Source organism: Orussus abietinus, unplaced genomic scaffold (assembly GCF_000612105.2).
Source record: "Orussus abietinus isolate OABI.00-Male unplaced genomic scaffold, Oabi_2.0 scaffold139, whole genome shotgun sequence".
In the NCBI taxonomy this organism is placed as follows: Eukaryota; Metazoa; Arthropoda; class Insecta; order Hymenoptera; family Orussidae; genus Orussus; species Orussus abietinus.
The window spans coordinates 1-18,370 of record NW_019394303.1 but is presented as its reverse complement, the minus strand read 5'-3'; the positions used below and the strand labels follow the sequence as shown (position 1 = coordinate 18,370).

General features: G+C 40.8%; 1 protein-coding gene across 1 annotated transcript in view; it reads right to left on the bottom strand.

Annotated features, from left to right (window-relative positions):
• The window catches only part of LOC105700673, a 50,969-nt gene extending 37,401 nt beyond the window's left edge, over positions 1-13,568 (bottom strand). The window contains exons 1-3 of the mRNA XM_023435073.1: positions 13,489-13,568; positions 11,981-12,189; positions 642-934 (exon numbers count right to left, since the gene is read on the bottom strand). Coding sequence (XP_023290841.1) covers positions 642-934; positions 11,981-12,184 — 497 coding nt within the window. The 5' untranslated portion in view covers positions 12,185-12,189; positions 13,489-13,568. The remainder of the gene's footprint in view (positions 1-641; positions 935-11,980; positions 12,190-13,488) is intronic.
• Positions 13,569-18,370: the final 4,802 nt, after the last annotated feature.

Here is an 18,370-nt window from a genome sequence, read left to right as displayed (position 1 = left end):
AAACGCTTTCGAACGACTTTCACCGATCACTGAACGACTTCACGGGGACTTGTTTTAGAGTTTAAAAAAAAGGAAAGACGGATAAACGAAAAGCGGATTTCAAATCGGGACGGACATATGTGCCCATAATTATGAAAGTGGTCTAAGTCATATATTTTTTGTTTCGAAATTACATTGAATTAATTTCGTTTGAAATAATATGGCGTGAAATAACTGATAAACTCATTTTTTTTTTAATTTTGACTTAGACCACTTTCTTAATTATGGGCACATATGTAACTTCACTTAAAAAGCCTTCACACTTTAAGGTGATATGAAAGGGAGATTTCAGTCTCCAAACTGGAAAAATGTTTTATACATATTTTGACGTTATACACGTGCTTATGGAGGCTCTAAATTTCTCGAAAAAAAAAATCTTTTCTTTGGTTCTTGCCCGAGATAAATGGATAATTTTATTTTAAATATGAAATTTCACGTACAGCGCGTTCTTCCTTAGGGCCTCCATAATGATGTGTTAAAGTTTCAGATAATTCGGTGCACCAAGTTTGGAGAAAAGTTTTATAAATATTTTAATTTTTTGGTATGTATATATATCACACTTTCATATCACCTTAATGTGTTAATATAAGATGAACTCTTACTCTTCCGGGGTGAGAATAAGCTCCGACTTTTTCTTGCGACCCCGTTTCTTGGGCTGGTGGGCCAGCTGGGGGTTGACGGCGCCGTTCATGACGCTCATGATCTGGTGGTGCTGCGAGGACAGCGATCCGGGCGGCGTCGAAGAGGGCGTCCCCAGGGCGTCGTGGGCTCCGCCCGGACACGTCATGTTCTCCGGATTTCCGCCCGGACTGCTCGCCGTCCGCATCCCGCCTATCGACATCTCCTCGTCGACGAACGAGTACGGGTCCACCGGTGTCTCGCACTTTATCGCCACCTGCGCCAACAGATAACGATGTCGATTCTTATTGCATAATCGATTAGAAATACTGCTGAATTTCATTTTTGGAACAGTGATTCCAATGATAAACAAAATCCTGGTTATATGTGTCCCGCAATTTGTCGTCGGGTCTTGCCTCTTGTTATCTAATACCTATTTTAACACTATTTCTACCAAAGGTGTCAAAAGACACCTTTTAAAATTTTAACTTGAAATTATTTTAAAAACTTAATAATTTTTTCTCAATTAATGTTTTGAGTTTTCGTGTAATAATTGTTATATTTATTTAGCGGTATCATTTTCCTCCAGCTCGTCAAAACCTTTTGGTCGAAATAGGTATACACAAAATCGTGGGAGAAATAGTGTTAACAACGATTACCACCCTAACGATGCAAGAAGCAACAACTTCGTGGTTTTTCTACTGAAACTTTTTAGGATATGAGAACTTAGCAAGAAATGGGAACGTAATGAAACGTGAAACACTTAGAAGCAGTTTATTTATCTTGTGTAACGTGTATCATATTATCGCCATATAAGACGATGAACTGTGATACTTGCGCGTGCCCTGATAAGAATGCCCATGTAAATTTACATACTCAATGATTGGTTATTTTGATGCCACGATAAATTGCAGTATAATTACATTGTCTTTGTAATATCACATTCAGTATCCGAGTTAAATTATAGAAAATTATAATGTAATGTTACATTGAATTCAAGTAAAAATGCATCGACACGGTAAATATACAAGGCTAGGTGTATTTACACATTTTCTAATTTGCAATTCTTCCGTTTTACGTTTTTCCGTGTGTAACTCAAGTTACGAAGTGTGTAAAAATGTATGTAAATTTCTCTTCGGCGATTGTTTCCACCGTTAGAGATGTAGGAAGTGAGTTTTTCTGAAAAGTTAAGGTCGTAGAAAATACACGGCAAACTCGTCGACGCGCGTAACCGGGAATTTCAAAAGTCGCATACGTGGCTTCCGGCGGCTCCTTTCAATAACGTCTTCCGATTACGTTCGAAAAAAAGGCCCAACAAAGCATGTACTCGCAACAAGGATACAAAGGCACTGGTTGCATCATGCATTACGATGCGAGTGCGTGTAACCAGCTACGGACAATCCGGGTGTCCGACACGTGTGAACACGTTCCAGGAATTTCAAAACCTTCGACGACGTCATTTATGCGCCGAGAACTCGTCCTGGCAATTACGACCGTTGTGCAATGCGAGACAGGAATAGCGAAAAAGGAGAGACAACCTTAGCGAGATTTTTCACCGGTCGTCGATTATCCCTTTTCGGGTGGCAGTTCTTCCCAACTTTCCACGCGAGTTCCTATCCGTTTATTGTTACTCTAGTTCTCATCAGGATACATGTTTTCTGTCATTGAACACGGAGCCATTTCGACATATGGACGAAATTCGTCTGACCGTGCAGGCAATATTGGACCAAACGTCGGGCGCCTTTAGGCACTCTTAGTACCCAAATAGTTAAGGTGATATAAAAGACGCTGAGAAATTTAATCGACTTCGATAAACGAAAATTCATCTGTCCCCCTTTTGGTGGTAATGCCATTTTCAATACTCAAGTGTAACGTGTATCATATTATCGCCATATAAGGCGGCGATAAAGAGTTTCACTGATTTTATATTTATTGATTTCTACATTTCGTCATTTCTTTATTTATTTATTTTTTTTTTACTAGTTCATTAAGCCTTCACAAGTTGCTGCTAACAATTATTTTCACCGGTTTGTTCCTTAAAAATGTGGAAGTTTCGCGTAATACTCCAACATGTATGTGCGGTATTGTTCATCGAGCTTGCTGCGGTTATTTCACAAAATACGATTTTTTTTTAGATTTAACCCAAATCGATTAAACGGTTTGGTCGCTAAAATGAATACCACGCGTACATTGGAAATGTTTTTGTTAGGGGACGAAATGTAACAGTTTATTGTTTCGAGCCTTTTTCCAGGAAGTAACGAGTTTTGTAATCGTACATGTGTAGTGCACTGCGTACTACGTGCTCGTGTTAAAAATACAAGGGAATAATTCCGAGAAAATAATCAGAGGGAAGACGTTGAATATTCAAATTCAACGACCATTTGGAATGCGGATTATTTGCTGAAAGTTACAGTACCGATAATGAAATAGTATATCGTGGACGGCGAAAATTCACTCGGAAATCTGACGAAACGATTTTATTCTTTGAGAACTGTTTCCTATTGATTTCATATAATAATCAGCAATACGATCCAGTGATTTCATGCATTCTGCAACCATGTTTTGGTGATTTTCAACATTTTCCTGGGATTACACAGTGATTTCCAATATCATTTTGGCGATTTTTATCAATTTTCGTTCATTTTATTATCATAAGATTTATTACTGATTTCTAATAACGTGAATCTGTTTAGAGATTGCGCTTGCAATAACTCGTAACGCGGACGTTTTTTAAATGTAATTGTCAACATCAATAATTTAAGACATATTTATGTAATACCCTGTAATTTGATTCAACTATATAAGGTTCCACTTTTTTACGACTGCAACAATGCAATGAACTCATAGTACATTTCTCAATTAGTATTACTCCGTCTTCCTTCAATTGCTGTAATAGTAGGAATATTTTCATGTCTAATTTGCACAAATAGAACCATCATTCTATTTTGAGATCTTTCAAGCTTGATTCGATTGAGACATTTCGATGACTTGGAGATTCTACTGAGGAAAATGAATAATTATGTTTTTTAGAGAAGCAAATCAGACTGAAATTTCTGTTGCCGGACTAAATAATCATAGTGCTTTAAATCCTCAATTGCGATCGATAATTGCGATTCGGGTTTTTAAGAGATTTGCGCGCTCGTTGCGAATGGCAGTAGTAAAATCTTGGTTTTAGTCAGACAAAGAAACGTTATCGAAATAGCGCCAATCGATAATTATTGCACATTCATTTCGCAATATAAACATCACCGCAGATTTATCCACGAAAGTGTGGACCTTTATCGTACATTCGATCGGTTAATTTTGACCCAATATTTTCGGGCACGAAAATCAAATAAGGCCTTGTATGTCGAAGTAAATGCATTTGCGTAGCCAAAACAAGTATGGGAAAGACAAAACACAGTTTTTGCCGCGTTCTTTTTTTTTTGGAAAAAAAAAGAGAACGCATAGATCGAATGGGATCGGACAAAAAGCGTCAAGTATGATGGATAGCAAAATACACGGATGAAAAGAAATGACTGCCACTCGTTTTGGAAATGTAACTAGATTTACAGCAAAGTTTTATCCTGCCCCGTTGAAAATGTCAGTTCAAGTATAATGTACACGTAATCGAGGTTGAACTACCGTTTCTTTTTTCAAAAGTTTCTCGTACCATTTTCTTAGAGATTTTAATACATAAATATGCGAATTTCGAAGTCCTTTGTTTTCTAATTTTCAATCACATGGACGACACAGTTCGCAGGTTAGAAAAACACATTCGTATTCGGTGTATATTTTAGTATACATTTGTATTCGAAAGTATTCGTAATTCTTGCTCCAGTAATCAGGGTAATACTATCGGTTCATTCATTTATCACTGTCGGCGATTTCTTTCCCGCGTTATCTCGCAACCGACAGGCATGAGGGAATCGGTAAAAAAAAAAGAAAAAAATCTTAAACCAGTTAAGGAAATTATTGCAATTTTTGGAAACGTTAAATCCCCCAGCCGGGGATCCGGTTTGCGCGTTTACTGCGCAAATGCACACACGTGGAAAGGTACCATAGGAACCGACCCTAAGGTCATTGCACATTCGAGCGGCAATTTGTACGGAGTCAAACGTGGGGGAATATAAAGAATTCTTTATCGTCCGCGTTCGCCAGAGACTCGTATCGTATCGCGACCTCGATTCGAGGTTATCGATAGGTCAAGAGCATCGACCTTGCCCGCGTCCGGTGAGAAACGACCGATCCGATTGGTCGAGGGAAAAGTGCTGCCGATTTCCGAGCCGTGTCCTGGGTATCGCACTTTATTCCCGTTCTCCGATTAATTTTCACCCACCTAACGAGTCATTTAAATGGACGAGGCCGCGCGCCTTATCTTGCCGTATATTATAAATCTACATTGAGATTAATTTATTATTTCTTTTTCGAGATTTCTTTAGTCTTCTTGATAGACACCAAGAAGTGTCAGGAACGACAACTCGTTCTCCGCTGCGTTAAACTTCACTTGCACCCTTTTACTACCTTTTTTCAATAGTTCTTATTGAAACATTATTCAAGTATCAAAGTGGTGAGCACTGGTGTTACATCTTTATGTTCATTTTGTACTTAGAATTGAATTTCTGTTCGAATTAAGGGGGTGCGAAGGGTCGTTCATGAAATTTTTCTCCAAACTGGGTGTACCGAATAATCCGACATTTTTCGTTCAACCTGTATATTGGTTACAAGTCTGACAAATTTTATATTCATTTCCGGACGAATCCAAAATTAATACTATCCGTTGTGCCTTTACGTATTCAACTTGTACTTTCCATATTCATTAAATTTTTCTAATTAATAAGTATCGTTACATCTGCTCCGAGAAGTGTTACAATCGCTAATTTTTCTTGAACTTTTACAGCGATAAGGCCTGAACCATTTTTTAGTGGAAGGTTTAGTTAACATGTGTACTCAGTTCCAATCGTGAAATTCCATTACTATCAATTACGGAATTAAAAGTGTACAAATTGTCAGAATTGTCCTCGGTCTTCTCTACAGTCAATCAAGCGATATCATTTAATGAACTAAATTTTGTCCTGTGGTGTTCCACGTCACCTTATAGGAACATCCTGAATTCAGGTGAGGAACGAAATCGGAAGGTATGCCAAAATGTCGGCTAGAAAATCGGCCTAAACTCTGAAAATTCCCATTTGACCATTTTGACTTGCCGAGTCGCCAAGAGAAATTCTGGAAAGTCGACAGCGAGAGGGGAAAAGTTTCGAGAGGAGCTCCTTCCGATTTTTCTGGCTCGTTTGACGGAGCTTCTCGGAGGGTTTCCTCTAGGACCCTGACACCGCCGAGGAGCCCGAGGAAATTATATTCACGGTCTATCGCTCCTTTAATTTTAATTATTTTCACCGGTTGAGGATTAGTTTCCGCTAGTTCTCAAGTGGCGTAATTGAAAGCCGTGTTTTCAACCGGCGAGTCGTCTCCTGGAAAAGTTTCCCCGGAAAAACTAGGTAAGAGTCCCATTCGGTTTGAACGCGTTTAAGAAGCGTTTGAAAATAAAAGCTGCAAAAAGCTCGAAGCTTCGTGTTAAGCCGTAACGATCCCAAGGGTGTATAAGCGTTGATGCACCGTAATTTGTCGTAAAGAACTTAGAACTTTCGTCTACTTACACGTAGACGGAAATAATGAGACAATTCTTGGTACATTGGAACTGAATTCATTTTACCGTCACACGTTACACCATGAAAGTATAATTAAGCTTTAATGATTCCTTTGCCTAATCTGAAAGTTAACGATGGGGCTACTCGTTAACGTAATACAAAAAATCGCGCAGATTTTACAAAAAGTACCACGTTAAAAATATTCATAAAATGCATAGACTTTTAGTACATAAGGTGGCAGTGAAATTATAAATTTGACGTGTTAACAGTGAATTAGTATACCATATCTGAATAAAACTTCCAACGAAAATGTTATAGAATTATATCTTTTTTAATAATGTAAGTAATGAGAATCACCGCAATAGTTTAATGGTTTTTCTTTATCCGCGAGCACTGATAAACGAGTATAATTTTGGATCACCTAAAATGAGGTTACAGCTCTGAATTTATTTCTGAAGAATCCGTCGCGCCGGAAGTGTTTTTTTTTTTTTATAGAATGCCTCGCTACCATGGATTTAACAAATGCACTTTTTTTACCAAAATACTCGTCCTCTTGCTTTATGAAATATTATTCCGTGGAAGCTAAGCCGGCAATTCATCTTTTCGCGCCGATGCAGCCGACCTACTGTTGCACCTATCCTGCAATTACTTTTCTCCTAAATTACAATTTTGACCTTTCTCGTAACTTCTGACTCTCGCCAAGAAAATGACCGCTTTGGAACAAAGATGAACGGTGACATTTGCCGATTCTGCCCGGCCTAAACCATGATAAATCTTAAAGTCATTAAATGAGGTACTGAAAAAGAGCATGCGCTATGAATGAGAGAAAGGGCCTTGGTCGAAGATTTATCGATACCTCGATCTTCGGCGTAACGCTTCACTTTCTCGTAATCTTAAGGCGGTCTGAAACCGTTTCAGAATGAGTTTCACCTATTATGGATGCGCACTGAAGATCGATAACTGCTCTGTGATAATATCCGAAACGGTACTATGGAAATAACTTTTGAAAAAATTGTTTTCTTGTTCATTATGAATATTCCCCATTTTCTACAATGAGTTTCACCTATTTTGGATGCGCACTGAAGATCGATAACTGCTCTGTGATAATATCCGAAACGGTACTATAGAAATAACTTTTGAAAAGATTGTTTTTTTTGTTCATTATGAATATTCCCCATTTTCTATAATTATTTCGCAGAATGAAAGATGTTCGAAAAATATCCGAAACGGTACTATAGAAATAACTTTTGAAAAGATTGTTTTTTTTTTGTTCATTATGAATATTCCCCATTTTCTATAATTATGTCGCAGAATGAAAGATGTTCGATATCGCTCATACATAGACTGTTAAATAAAAAAATATTGTCATAATACTTAAACGAAATACGAAATCGAATTTTTTTTACACTTTAATGGCTTTTCTCACATCTTTGAATGACCATATACCATCTTTCTTTTTGATGCCGTTTCTAAACAGAGCCATTTTTATCGAAGGGTAAGTATTTAGATAACCGAAGTTTTTACTTAATAATAACAGTTAACTTAATCGTTACAATATTGCCGCCCGGGAGTTATATTCAGTTTTATCATTTTCATAACGTCCGTTTGAGGTTATGCAAAAGTGCCTGCATCTGTATGCAAATAGAATGACATTTTTAACAATTACTACTAATTACGCTTGAACGTATGGTTGATATCGATTTGAGACGAAGCCATAAAATTAATAAAACATTAACGAACTAATATAATATGCCTCTGACTAGCATTCACCGACGCTACCGCGAAATAGTTAGATATAAATAAATCCTGCAAGTCTAGATTCATAATTATTCTGATAGAAGGCTATTTTAAGAAATAACGTTAAGACGTATCTTCTTAAATATGATAATGGTGCAGTTTGACCGGCGTTACGATGTCCTGTACAATAAGGAAAGGGGGAACAAAAGAGGAAGACCTCGACCACGTGACGATGTCGTCGAAATCGTAAATGTTCGCGTCGACGCGTTCATTAATTTCCAAGGCAGTGAGTCACCGTTAACGAAGACAAGTCTCTCAAGCATCCCCCTCCGAAATTGATCGGCTGGTTTCGAAATCGCGGAAGTTCGGCGTTTTATTCCCGGATTTATTCTACGTACCCGAATCCCGATAGATTCGCGACGCGTCTCTCGTTAACGAAGAGGCCCGGCGAGCATGTTCTACTTGTCAAGAGTCTCCTTTTCCACGAGCAAAAGTACGGTCTGGTTCGCTAACGGGGTTTCGGTTTTCTGGAAGAAAGCCACAAATGAAGGACACGGAGAAGAGTAAAAAAGAAAAAAGGTCCGGGGAAAAACAAAAGACCTGTGGAAAGAGATCACGTCCCGTGGCACCCCGGAACTTTATCAGAGTTGCTGCACGACTTCAACTGCATATTTCCCTTCCAAAGTATTAGGTTAAGGAATAAGTTCTCGCCGTTTTTTTTTTTAACGTAACGTAGCGTAAATAAAACGGTAGGAACTTATACCTCAACCTATCAGTCGGTAAATATTATAATATTGTCGAATGTCAAACCTCGAATCATAAGAAATGAAATCCCAGCATTTTTCAAATACCTTTGTATTTTATCATTAACACAATTTGCGAATAGGTTTTCATTACTGCCATTTAATTTCGATTTGTTGGCTAAGAAGTCGACCAATTGGTGTGCTTCGGGCTTGACAAAGTTGACAGTAAAATCAACACTCATTATAATTGGTATCTCATCGGAATTTTATTTACAATTCATTACAGTTTATATTCATCTTCATGTGTTAATATTTATATAATTAGTGTAAATGCTTCCGTTAGCGTCGGTGCGTTATTCTTTCATTTAATCGTAGACATTTAAAGTGAAATAAAGATAAAGAAAAAAAAAAAAGTTTCACGTCCAACACGTATGGTGGCTCCGCGCCAATTTTAATCATTTAAATTCTATTTTATACATTTTTATTCCGATATCAGATTTTGTTTCTCCTAATGCAAATAAGAAGAGTTTCCCGACGTGTGCGATAAATGGAAGAGCCTAGCCCGTGGCTATCGAGCAATCCCGTCGTTTCCGTCGATTTCTCTGTTTTGCCAAGCGTAATTGTCCTCGGCGACGTGTAATTACGATTACACGCATTTCAACGTAGCTATGTAATTATTCGCGATCGTTCTCGCGATCAGCCACGCGGCAGACTCGACGATCCGCACGTGCTCTCGGTGAATGTAACACTTTTCGAAATTCCGCCATGTTTTCTGGCCCGGTACGTTTGCGGAAAATCTCAAAGTCGAGAATTTTCGAGCAGAAATATAAGGGAGCTCTTTTAACCACTCGGGCATGTTCGGTCGGGATCCTTTTTTCGTCTTGACGTACGTGGGCCGTCTCGAAATTCTGGATTTTGAAGAAAAACCCGTACCGATGAATTTTTTTTTCCCGAGACCCGCCATTTTGCTCCTCCAGTCCCATAACACGCGTGCGAGCTCAGAGCGGAGAATTTCGAAGAAACTCGGCCGAGTTATTTGTTCGGAAGCAGCATTTCGCGAACGCTACCGGAAGAAAGGGTTGCTGATTACTTTTTCTTCCCTTCGTCTCGGCGTTTACAAAGCTAACGAACTCTCCTCGCTCATAGAATACATGCTCTTTTCTTTCTCAACATCCATGCCCCGGGGGCGGCACATAGTGCGAAGTACCCTGGGAACATAGTGACCCCGCGAGAGGGAAGCCCATAGTAATTATTAAAGTCGGGGCAAACAAAAGGAAACGCGTTCGTGACTTCAAAATTAAGCGACCTCGAAATTATTCGATTTCAGCCGGCCCGGAAAAACACCAGGAAGTCAAATCGTCAAATCCGCCGCCCGGAAACACTCGAAACGCGCGATCCAAAGTCGAAGAAATGAAGAAATTGTTATTTCAAACGCTCGTGCCCTTAAGGTGAAGTGAAACACGTAATATAAGAGCTCGACGCCATTTTTGTTTTGGCTGAGACTAGGTCAATCATTTTCTGTTTCGATAAACTAAATTTTGAAAGTGTCAGGATAATTCTTAAATGCCCCTAGGTCATGTGTCAAAATTTCGGACAGATTGGTCCAGTACCCTTAAGGGAGTATACCACTGTGAACGTCGAAAAAATTACACATTTTTGACCATTTTTTTTTTCTCAAAAGGTACAGCATATAATGGTACAAACTTTTTTTTTCCCTTGAAAGGTTTAATGTAGGAGAATACAGGAACATTTTTCTTTTCAGTAAAAAATACATATTCATTTATTTATTATTACAACCGTAGAGTAGTAAAAAAAAATGGGTTGCACCTGGCGTAGGTGATTTCTGAAAAAACGGCTGAACCGATCGAGTTCAAATTTTAGCGCTATATTCAGCAAACACATGACTGTCGCCCGTACCTCGATCGTGGTAAAATGTTAAATTTAACTCGTACTTTTGCCTAAAAAATGTGTAATTTCTTCGTCGTTCTCAGGGGTATAGGCCCTTAAAAAAAGTGTCTTATTCGAATCGACTGATTTGAGGAGGGTTTCGTTTCACCTTAAGTATGAATGAATAGCTCTTCGGGTACCGGTCTTTCTATAGCTGGATCTTAACTCCTGACTTCTACATGCGAGGAATTTCTGCGAGTCTTTTTCGTTTCCTTAAGTACGGGTCTTTTCAATTCCGCTTTTTGCTCCATTTTAAAATCGGAACCTCCGACCACGTAGCCCACCACGTGCAAGACAAGAGTCACGTTTCGCTTGAGCATACTTTATTCAGAAGTCAGCTTACGCTATAAATTATGACAACTTTTCGGTAATAACTACCGTGCCGCATTCAGATGGGACAATACGCCATAAATAATGAGCACCGACTAAAACTGTGCACTTCCTTCAGTTTCATCCAGAAACGCAGAAGGATTTTCACAATTTCCAAGAAATCCGAGTGCTTTCATCTTTCACTTTTTCTGGGCTAAACGTCGAGATCATGAAGTAGCATAAGGGGACATAACGTCAAAGATCGATCCCCCAGAAAGTGACCCCAGAATCGGATCCCAGGATCTCAGATTTTCCCTGATCTACCGATGCGAGCGCTCCTTGCGGAAAATGAAGGAACTCCTACGTAGCCGAATCATCTCCTACCGATATAAATTCCCTAAAATGCTTTTAATTGTTACGTCATAGCAACATCACAAATTTATCTCGAGGTTTATCATAAATGTACAGTAATTCACTGTTGGTACGTGAAAATTCCAATTTTACCATAACCTTGTGTACCAAGAGTGCATGAATTTTTGGAATATTTTTAACAGGACCCGTTGATACGTAGTCGTCCTGGCTAAAAATCCTAGCCGGCGCCCTCGCAGATTTTCTACATGGGTACTCACCCGTGGCGAGCAAAACTCGTGCGGTTACTCTCCGTCTTGACGTTCAACGTGGAAAAGCGGTCATGCGACTTATCGGAGCGCCTTCCCTCGACTTTTTACGCAAAGAGGGGAGGAAACGATGAAAGGGGCGTCTATGCTCCACAGTGACACGCGTTTCTCGTGACTCGGTGGAGCGTCGACGGCCTCCGTGTGACCGGCCGGCTAGGTGGAGTCCCCCGGGTGGCGGTCCGGAGGTTTGGATGGAGGTTTGGATGGAGGTCCGATAGGAAGTCCGAGGGAGGTCCGATAGAGGTTCGGGGTGGTCCGGGGAGGTCCGGGTTCTCTTACTGACCTGTCCGAGGGTGGCAGCCGTCGATCCGGACTGCTGAGGCTGGTGCGGAGTCGTCGGAATGGGTGTCAAGGGTGTGTGCGGCGTGTGGGGTGTGTGCGGTGTCAGCGGGGTGTGGTATTGCTGACTGCTGTCACCGCCGTTGCTCCTCATCTCCAGGTCCGGGCTCGTCTCGTACCCGTCGTCCCGGGCCTCCTGCTTCACCATCACTCCTGCATCGCACATTCGAAGCTTCGTTACGGTTTTTTCTCTCTCTCCTTCGTTTCGCCGTTTCGACTACTCGCTCGCGCAATTCCGATACCCTCGTGGAGAAATTTTGGGAAACGGTCCTAACTCCGATCGGGTTCCGGATGAAAGAGCCGATCAGAATTCAGATAGACAAAGTGATTCAAAATTTGCATGAAATTTGCCACATAAAAGATCATGAAGTGGGTCGTGAGCTCGTGAGTCATTGTTTGGTACTCATTGCAGTACACGTTGACCAACCAAAAATACTTTAACATGGAACAAAGTTAAGTACGCGCAATGTGTCAATGTGTCAACAGCTAAGTTTATCTCACGTATTACCGGTAAAACATTGAAGCGTGACAAATTTATTGGAAATTTTTCTTCACATTTATTGGGTCATGTGTGTACATATGTTGCACACATTTCATGCAGCAAATGGTCTGCAAATTGTTTGTAAATCGATTTTCTTCATAATATGATGATCATGAATTTCTATCTGGGAAGTGACAGGAGATGGCAAGCTCGTTTCGGTCAATGACGCTTGTTTAGGGCAAAAATTGACATTTCTTGCGATATTGAAAATATTCATAACTACGAACATTGATAGATCGACTTCGAGGGGTATTCACTCAGGCAATCGTGGATTTTAACGCTTGAGATCACTTGAAAATCAGCTGGAAATCGGAAAAAGAAATCCCTAGAAATCGTTGGAAATCACTGAACACTGTCACCATTTTAAGGCCGAACGTCACTTGTTACCGATTCGCATTATTTTTTATCATATGAAATCAAAGGCAAGGCTCTCAAAGAAGGAAATCATTATCCCTGATTTCCAAGTGAATAGCCCCTCGATCGAGTTAGTAGTGGGAGGATAAATTAATAAGCTTACGAATAAATGCCCGTGAAACATAAATACTTTCCGAAAGTTATTACAATTCTCAAGAGGTTGCTAACCCTCTCAATCTTCTTCAATTAGAAATCGCAATTTCAGGTTCGCGCAGAAATTTATTCATCGAGTCTGTCCTGTTTCTAATTGGTTCGTCGGTTAATGTCTTAAAAAATTAAAAAAATGGTACACATTGTTGACCCAATGTATGACTATTGTCATTCATCAGGTCATGCGTCTATTCTCATCCTGATTTGCAAGAATCACTTGTACCTCCGACCCTTCGCCACCGATTGAACGTGCACCAGAAAAGCGAGCGTTAAATTGGTATTTTGGCCTCTTTCGAGTCCCTGGATCGATGACAGGACGATATTTAGGAATATCCTGGCATTTTTACCATCGGGCTGCTGCGCGAGAGCACGTGTCGCGCCGAAGGGCCCTCTGCGATTTTTCAAATCCAAAAACACTGCATTCCACCCACTTCCGGGAGGCTGGAGAATCATCGAAACGTTTCAGCAGGGAGTGGCTATTCGCGATATTTCAGGCCACGTTGGAATTCCCGTGGAGTTAACTACGGGGATGAAATTCCTCGGGGGAGATGACAGGACTAATAACTGACTACTTTTTGTAGACTCAAAACAATGGGATCGTTCGAGTTGAAAATAAGAAAGAATAATTTCGTTATCGCTTCAACAAAATATAGTGACGTCACGTATCGGAGGACGTGATCGTTCTACAGGGAATTACTAACACTGTAACGAAATATGTTTCCCTAAATATGTTAACCCAATTCTCGAGTTCCAATTTCGAGACAGTTACAGTAGATTCCTGTACAAACGCGGTTAATACGTTATGCGCTATATAAATTCGCGTTATAGGAAATCGTCCTGTTTGGGAATTTCTCTTATAACGCGCATAATGTGTTTTTTCATTTGGCGCGTAGTACGAAGCACTGCGTTACATGAAAACAATAGTTGAAATATCTTTGGCGCGTTATACCGAAATATGAATTCGCGTTATAGGAAATTATCTCGCATGAGAATTTTTCTCATATAACGCGCATAATGTGTTTTGTTATTTAGCGCATTATACGAAGAATCACGTTATACGAAAACAATCGTCGCAATAATTTTGGCGCGTTATAGGAATTTGCATTATAGGAAATCCTGCTGTACGGGAATTTTTCTCCTATAACGCGCATAATGTGTTTTGTTATTTAGCGCATTATACGAATAATCGCATTATACGAAAACCGTAGTCGCGAAATCTTCGTTACAGGAATTCCTGTTGCAACACCTCGCATTATCCAGGAGTCTACTGTATATCGCTAAAAAGTGGACTCGAAATTCCGTAATCGTCCTAATTCCTTTTCTCTCGTCCAGGAGGATAATCGTCCGAAGTACCTACGTCCACTCGCATGTCTTTAACTTAGCAATTGCGATGCACGAAAAACCGCGGCAGTAACCGCGGATACGTTTCGCGAGTCGCGAGGTCGCCGAGAAATCTGACCTCGGCGAGTTGAGTTTCTACGTGGAGGTTTTTTTCTTTTTTTCTTTTCGAGACTTACCCTGCGAGCCAGCGCAGTTCATGGTTGCTCCGTTTGGTCCTCCATTTGATACCGGCGAGAGGTAGGACCTGAAGCAAACGAAAAACGACAGGAGGATGTAATATCGTAGCCAAGGCAGAGAACGCAGCGTACATACAAAGCCCCGTTAAATTCGGGAAGAACTCGTCCTATCGAGTCGCGCGCCGACTTTTATTTGCATTTCATTTTTTCCTACGCAGCCGGCCGGCTTTTGTTCCTTTCATACTGCCCCGGGATTTCCTACGGCGATACGCGGTTTAAAAGCACGGTAGAAATTCCCTCGCAAGAAACTCGGGAATTCGGCCAATAGACCCCTTTATCGACGCTTTTACCCCCGGCGAAAAGTTTCGCGGATTTTAAGCCGATAGGCTGACAGGATTCCCCAGGCGAAAATGTTTACCTCGGATAAGCCTCCTTAACGCGTTGGAGGTTTTCGAGTATAACGCGAGAACGTAAGATACGAAAATGGGAAGGAAATCGGTCTCCTTTGAACTTCGAATGTGCATTAATGTCCTTTTCTGCGGAGTTCGGGTACAAGTCGGATCGAGACTCGGTTAAACCTAGGAAACCTCAATTTTGAATATTTAAATAATCAGAAAAACAGAGAATATCAATCGAGATCATTCATTTCAACTGTGGGTTACCTATCCTACCGATTTGTCTTTAATTGACACGTTACCCTTAAGGGTTACCTTAATTCCCCAAACTGAGAGTACCGAATCGTTTTAAACTTGACGATGTCATTATTAAGGCCATAAGGAAGGTCTTGGCAACCATTAAATTTCAATTCTTTTTAAATTTGTTTATAGATATCTTCACAATTCTTCACAAAGTTTGTTTATAGATATCTTCACAAGTTTGAAACGATTCGGTACATTAAGTTCGGAGAAAAGTTTCACGAACGATTGACTTTTCGGATGCCACTTTCACATCCCCTTAATGGCGATACTCGTAATTCCCCATAACACCCCTCGAACCGCGTTATGCTCTCGTGGGATCATTCCACATCGGGTTTCGCAACGTCTCTGTGCGACAGACGATGACATAACGTCTCTATGACGTTACAACATACGTTTCGTTTTTTGCTTGGCCCCGGACCAATGGTATTTTTTTTTTATTTACCTGCATTTCCGTAACGCGGGGGTCCCGAGTGAATTATGTACCGGCGCGTGCTCGTTCCCGCGAGTCGTCGCGATTAATGGAAAAGCTTGGAAATATCGTTAGCGGGAGCCATATGGATTTCATTTTCATTTATCCAGAAGCAGCATCTGGTCCTGGTGGGGCTTTTTAGCGTGGAGACGATCCGCGTGCCTGACGGGAAATCGCGCCGGACGTCGGTCGAAAACTCATCGGCAGTTCGAGCCGCAGTTGCAGCTGCACTCCGGCGGGCCGACTAATAGCGGCCGCTTCAATTCCAGTAATTATAACTATTCTCTTTTTCCCCGAAGCGGGAGCAGGAGGGAGGGAGAGAGAGAGAGGGCAGATGCGTTTTCTCGTTCGAGCCGAATCGCGGAAACCGGCCGCCGTGGATGGCGCGCGGTTTCTCGCATCGACCTTTCCGATCGATCTCTGGAAAATCGAGCGCGATCGGGCCGCACTCCCGCTTCCCAAAAATGGACAATTATCCTAAGTACTTTGCCCGATTAATTGCGCGGCCGGGAGTTTTCGCTGCAATTACCCCAGTCGTGCCAAATCAAAATGTACGGTTGTTTATACGTTACGGCACGCGTTGCTCCGTATTAAAATGTATCCCTATCTCTCTCTCTCTCTCTCCCTGTTTTCCGAGCGGGAGGAAAAACGAAAAAACGAGGAGCGGGAAAACAGAACGGAGGAAAAAAAAATGCTCCCCGGGCACGCGGGCATTACGCATATGTTTTTGGTAGGGAAAAAAAAAAGGATGATGTACGCACTTCGGGTCCGGAATTTTTTTTCCCTTTTCACGCATTTATTCCCATTAGGTCGCGCTCTAATACGAGGGACGATTTATTACGCAATTCACGGTGACAGCGATGAATTCAGACGTAACCAGGAGTGTACATAGGAAAATGCGGGACAATTTTTATTTCACTTGTTTTCTTCTGTCCTGTGGCACCCCGAATGGTCTATCTCTCTCTTTCTCCCTCGTTAACGAGATTATCCTACACTCTGATACCGCTCTTTCTCACGGTAAGTCATTTAGTTCCTTCATCGCCGATCAGACTACATAAAAGGAATTTTAATATTTAATAACGTAATTCTACCTTCACCGTAGAAATACTCCTTCCATTGCTTTCGAAACCCTCGGCGATGCCAAGCAACGTTACGTTCATAATTTCATTTTCCTGCCGAAATTACCACACCGTCAAATATGGATGGACCCGATTATACATATATATATACCTAGCAAGTGTCTAGTTGCAAATAAATATTTCTATTTGCCCCAATAGAAAAATCTTGTTAAATTAACTACTCGTTAACTAGCTTTCATAGTTGAAAAAGGAGTCGTATAGTTTTTACAGTAATGAACCATTACTTTTACTATACTTTTATAAAAAGAATAACAAAACTTGTACAACTTATATAATACAATTTCACTTCATTATTGTTAACGTAACGGATATATCATCGTATATTTTACATGCCGAGGTAATTTTTATTAACCGCTGGGAATGTTATGCAATGTTAAACGGTTCTGCTAGTAATATTGTTGCCGTTACTATAATAAAAGTAGAGTGAATAACACCTTGCAACGAGACTCGACAACATTTAAAAGGTACCCTAGCAATTCCAAAATGGTAAAAAAACTTTACCATAACTATTATTACCGTAACCACAAAATTTAAACCAAAGCCAGTAACACGCTCAACTATTGAGAAATACTTGCAGCTTACAATTTATGGTAAATCAAACGATAATTGCGCATTCCTTTGACGAAAGTGGCTTTAACAGGACCAAACTGTTCAGTTTACCTTTTCTCAGCAGGGATTAAAAACACATCCGGAAGTGAGGAAATAAAAAAGAAGCTTCTTTTCGGGAAGCCGTAAGCCGCTACGTGGGTTTAATCGGTTTCGATCGGTGATGCGATTAAAAGTGCGGAGGACCGCGCTTTCGCGCAGCCTGCGGCGCGCAGCCCCTTGATTGTCCGTTCCTTTGGGGGAATTTCCCCAGAACCGGGAACTGCACGCCAGAGCGCGCAATTCGAATCGTAGTCGTCTCCCTCGTTAAACGGCCTCGTTTCTGTAGAATTTCGTACGCGCGTGCAGCGATGCGAGGTTGCTTTAATCAGGCGCACGAAGAGGTGAATCGGTGCGCGCTCAGCCAATTAAGGAGTTTGACGTTATTGAACGTTATGTATTAGACGGAAAGAGAGTGAGAGTGGAAGAGAGAGAGAGGAGGGAAACAAAATGGCGCAGGAGAGGAGAGACGAGGAATGGATTACTCTCCAACGAAATTATGCTAATCGGAAATGGCAATTAGGTGGGAGATTCCTCTTGGCGAACAATTATGATACAACGCGGACAACGTTGTGTCGCTTGTCCGGAGTTTTCTAGTTTTCTCGTTGCTTCGTAGAATAGAACTTCCATTCCTTTCTTTGGGAATTCATTATACGGTAACTTAAAATGGAGGGAGACGTTCCTGACAATGATTGTTTATGTATGTAGGTACATACATGGCAAATTAATAATAATTAAAAAAAAGGATATTTTGTACATAC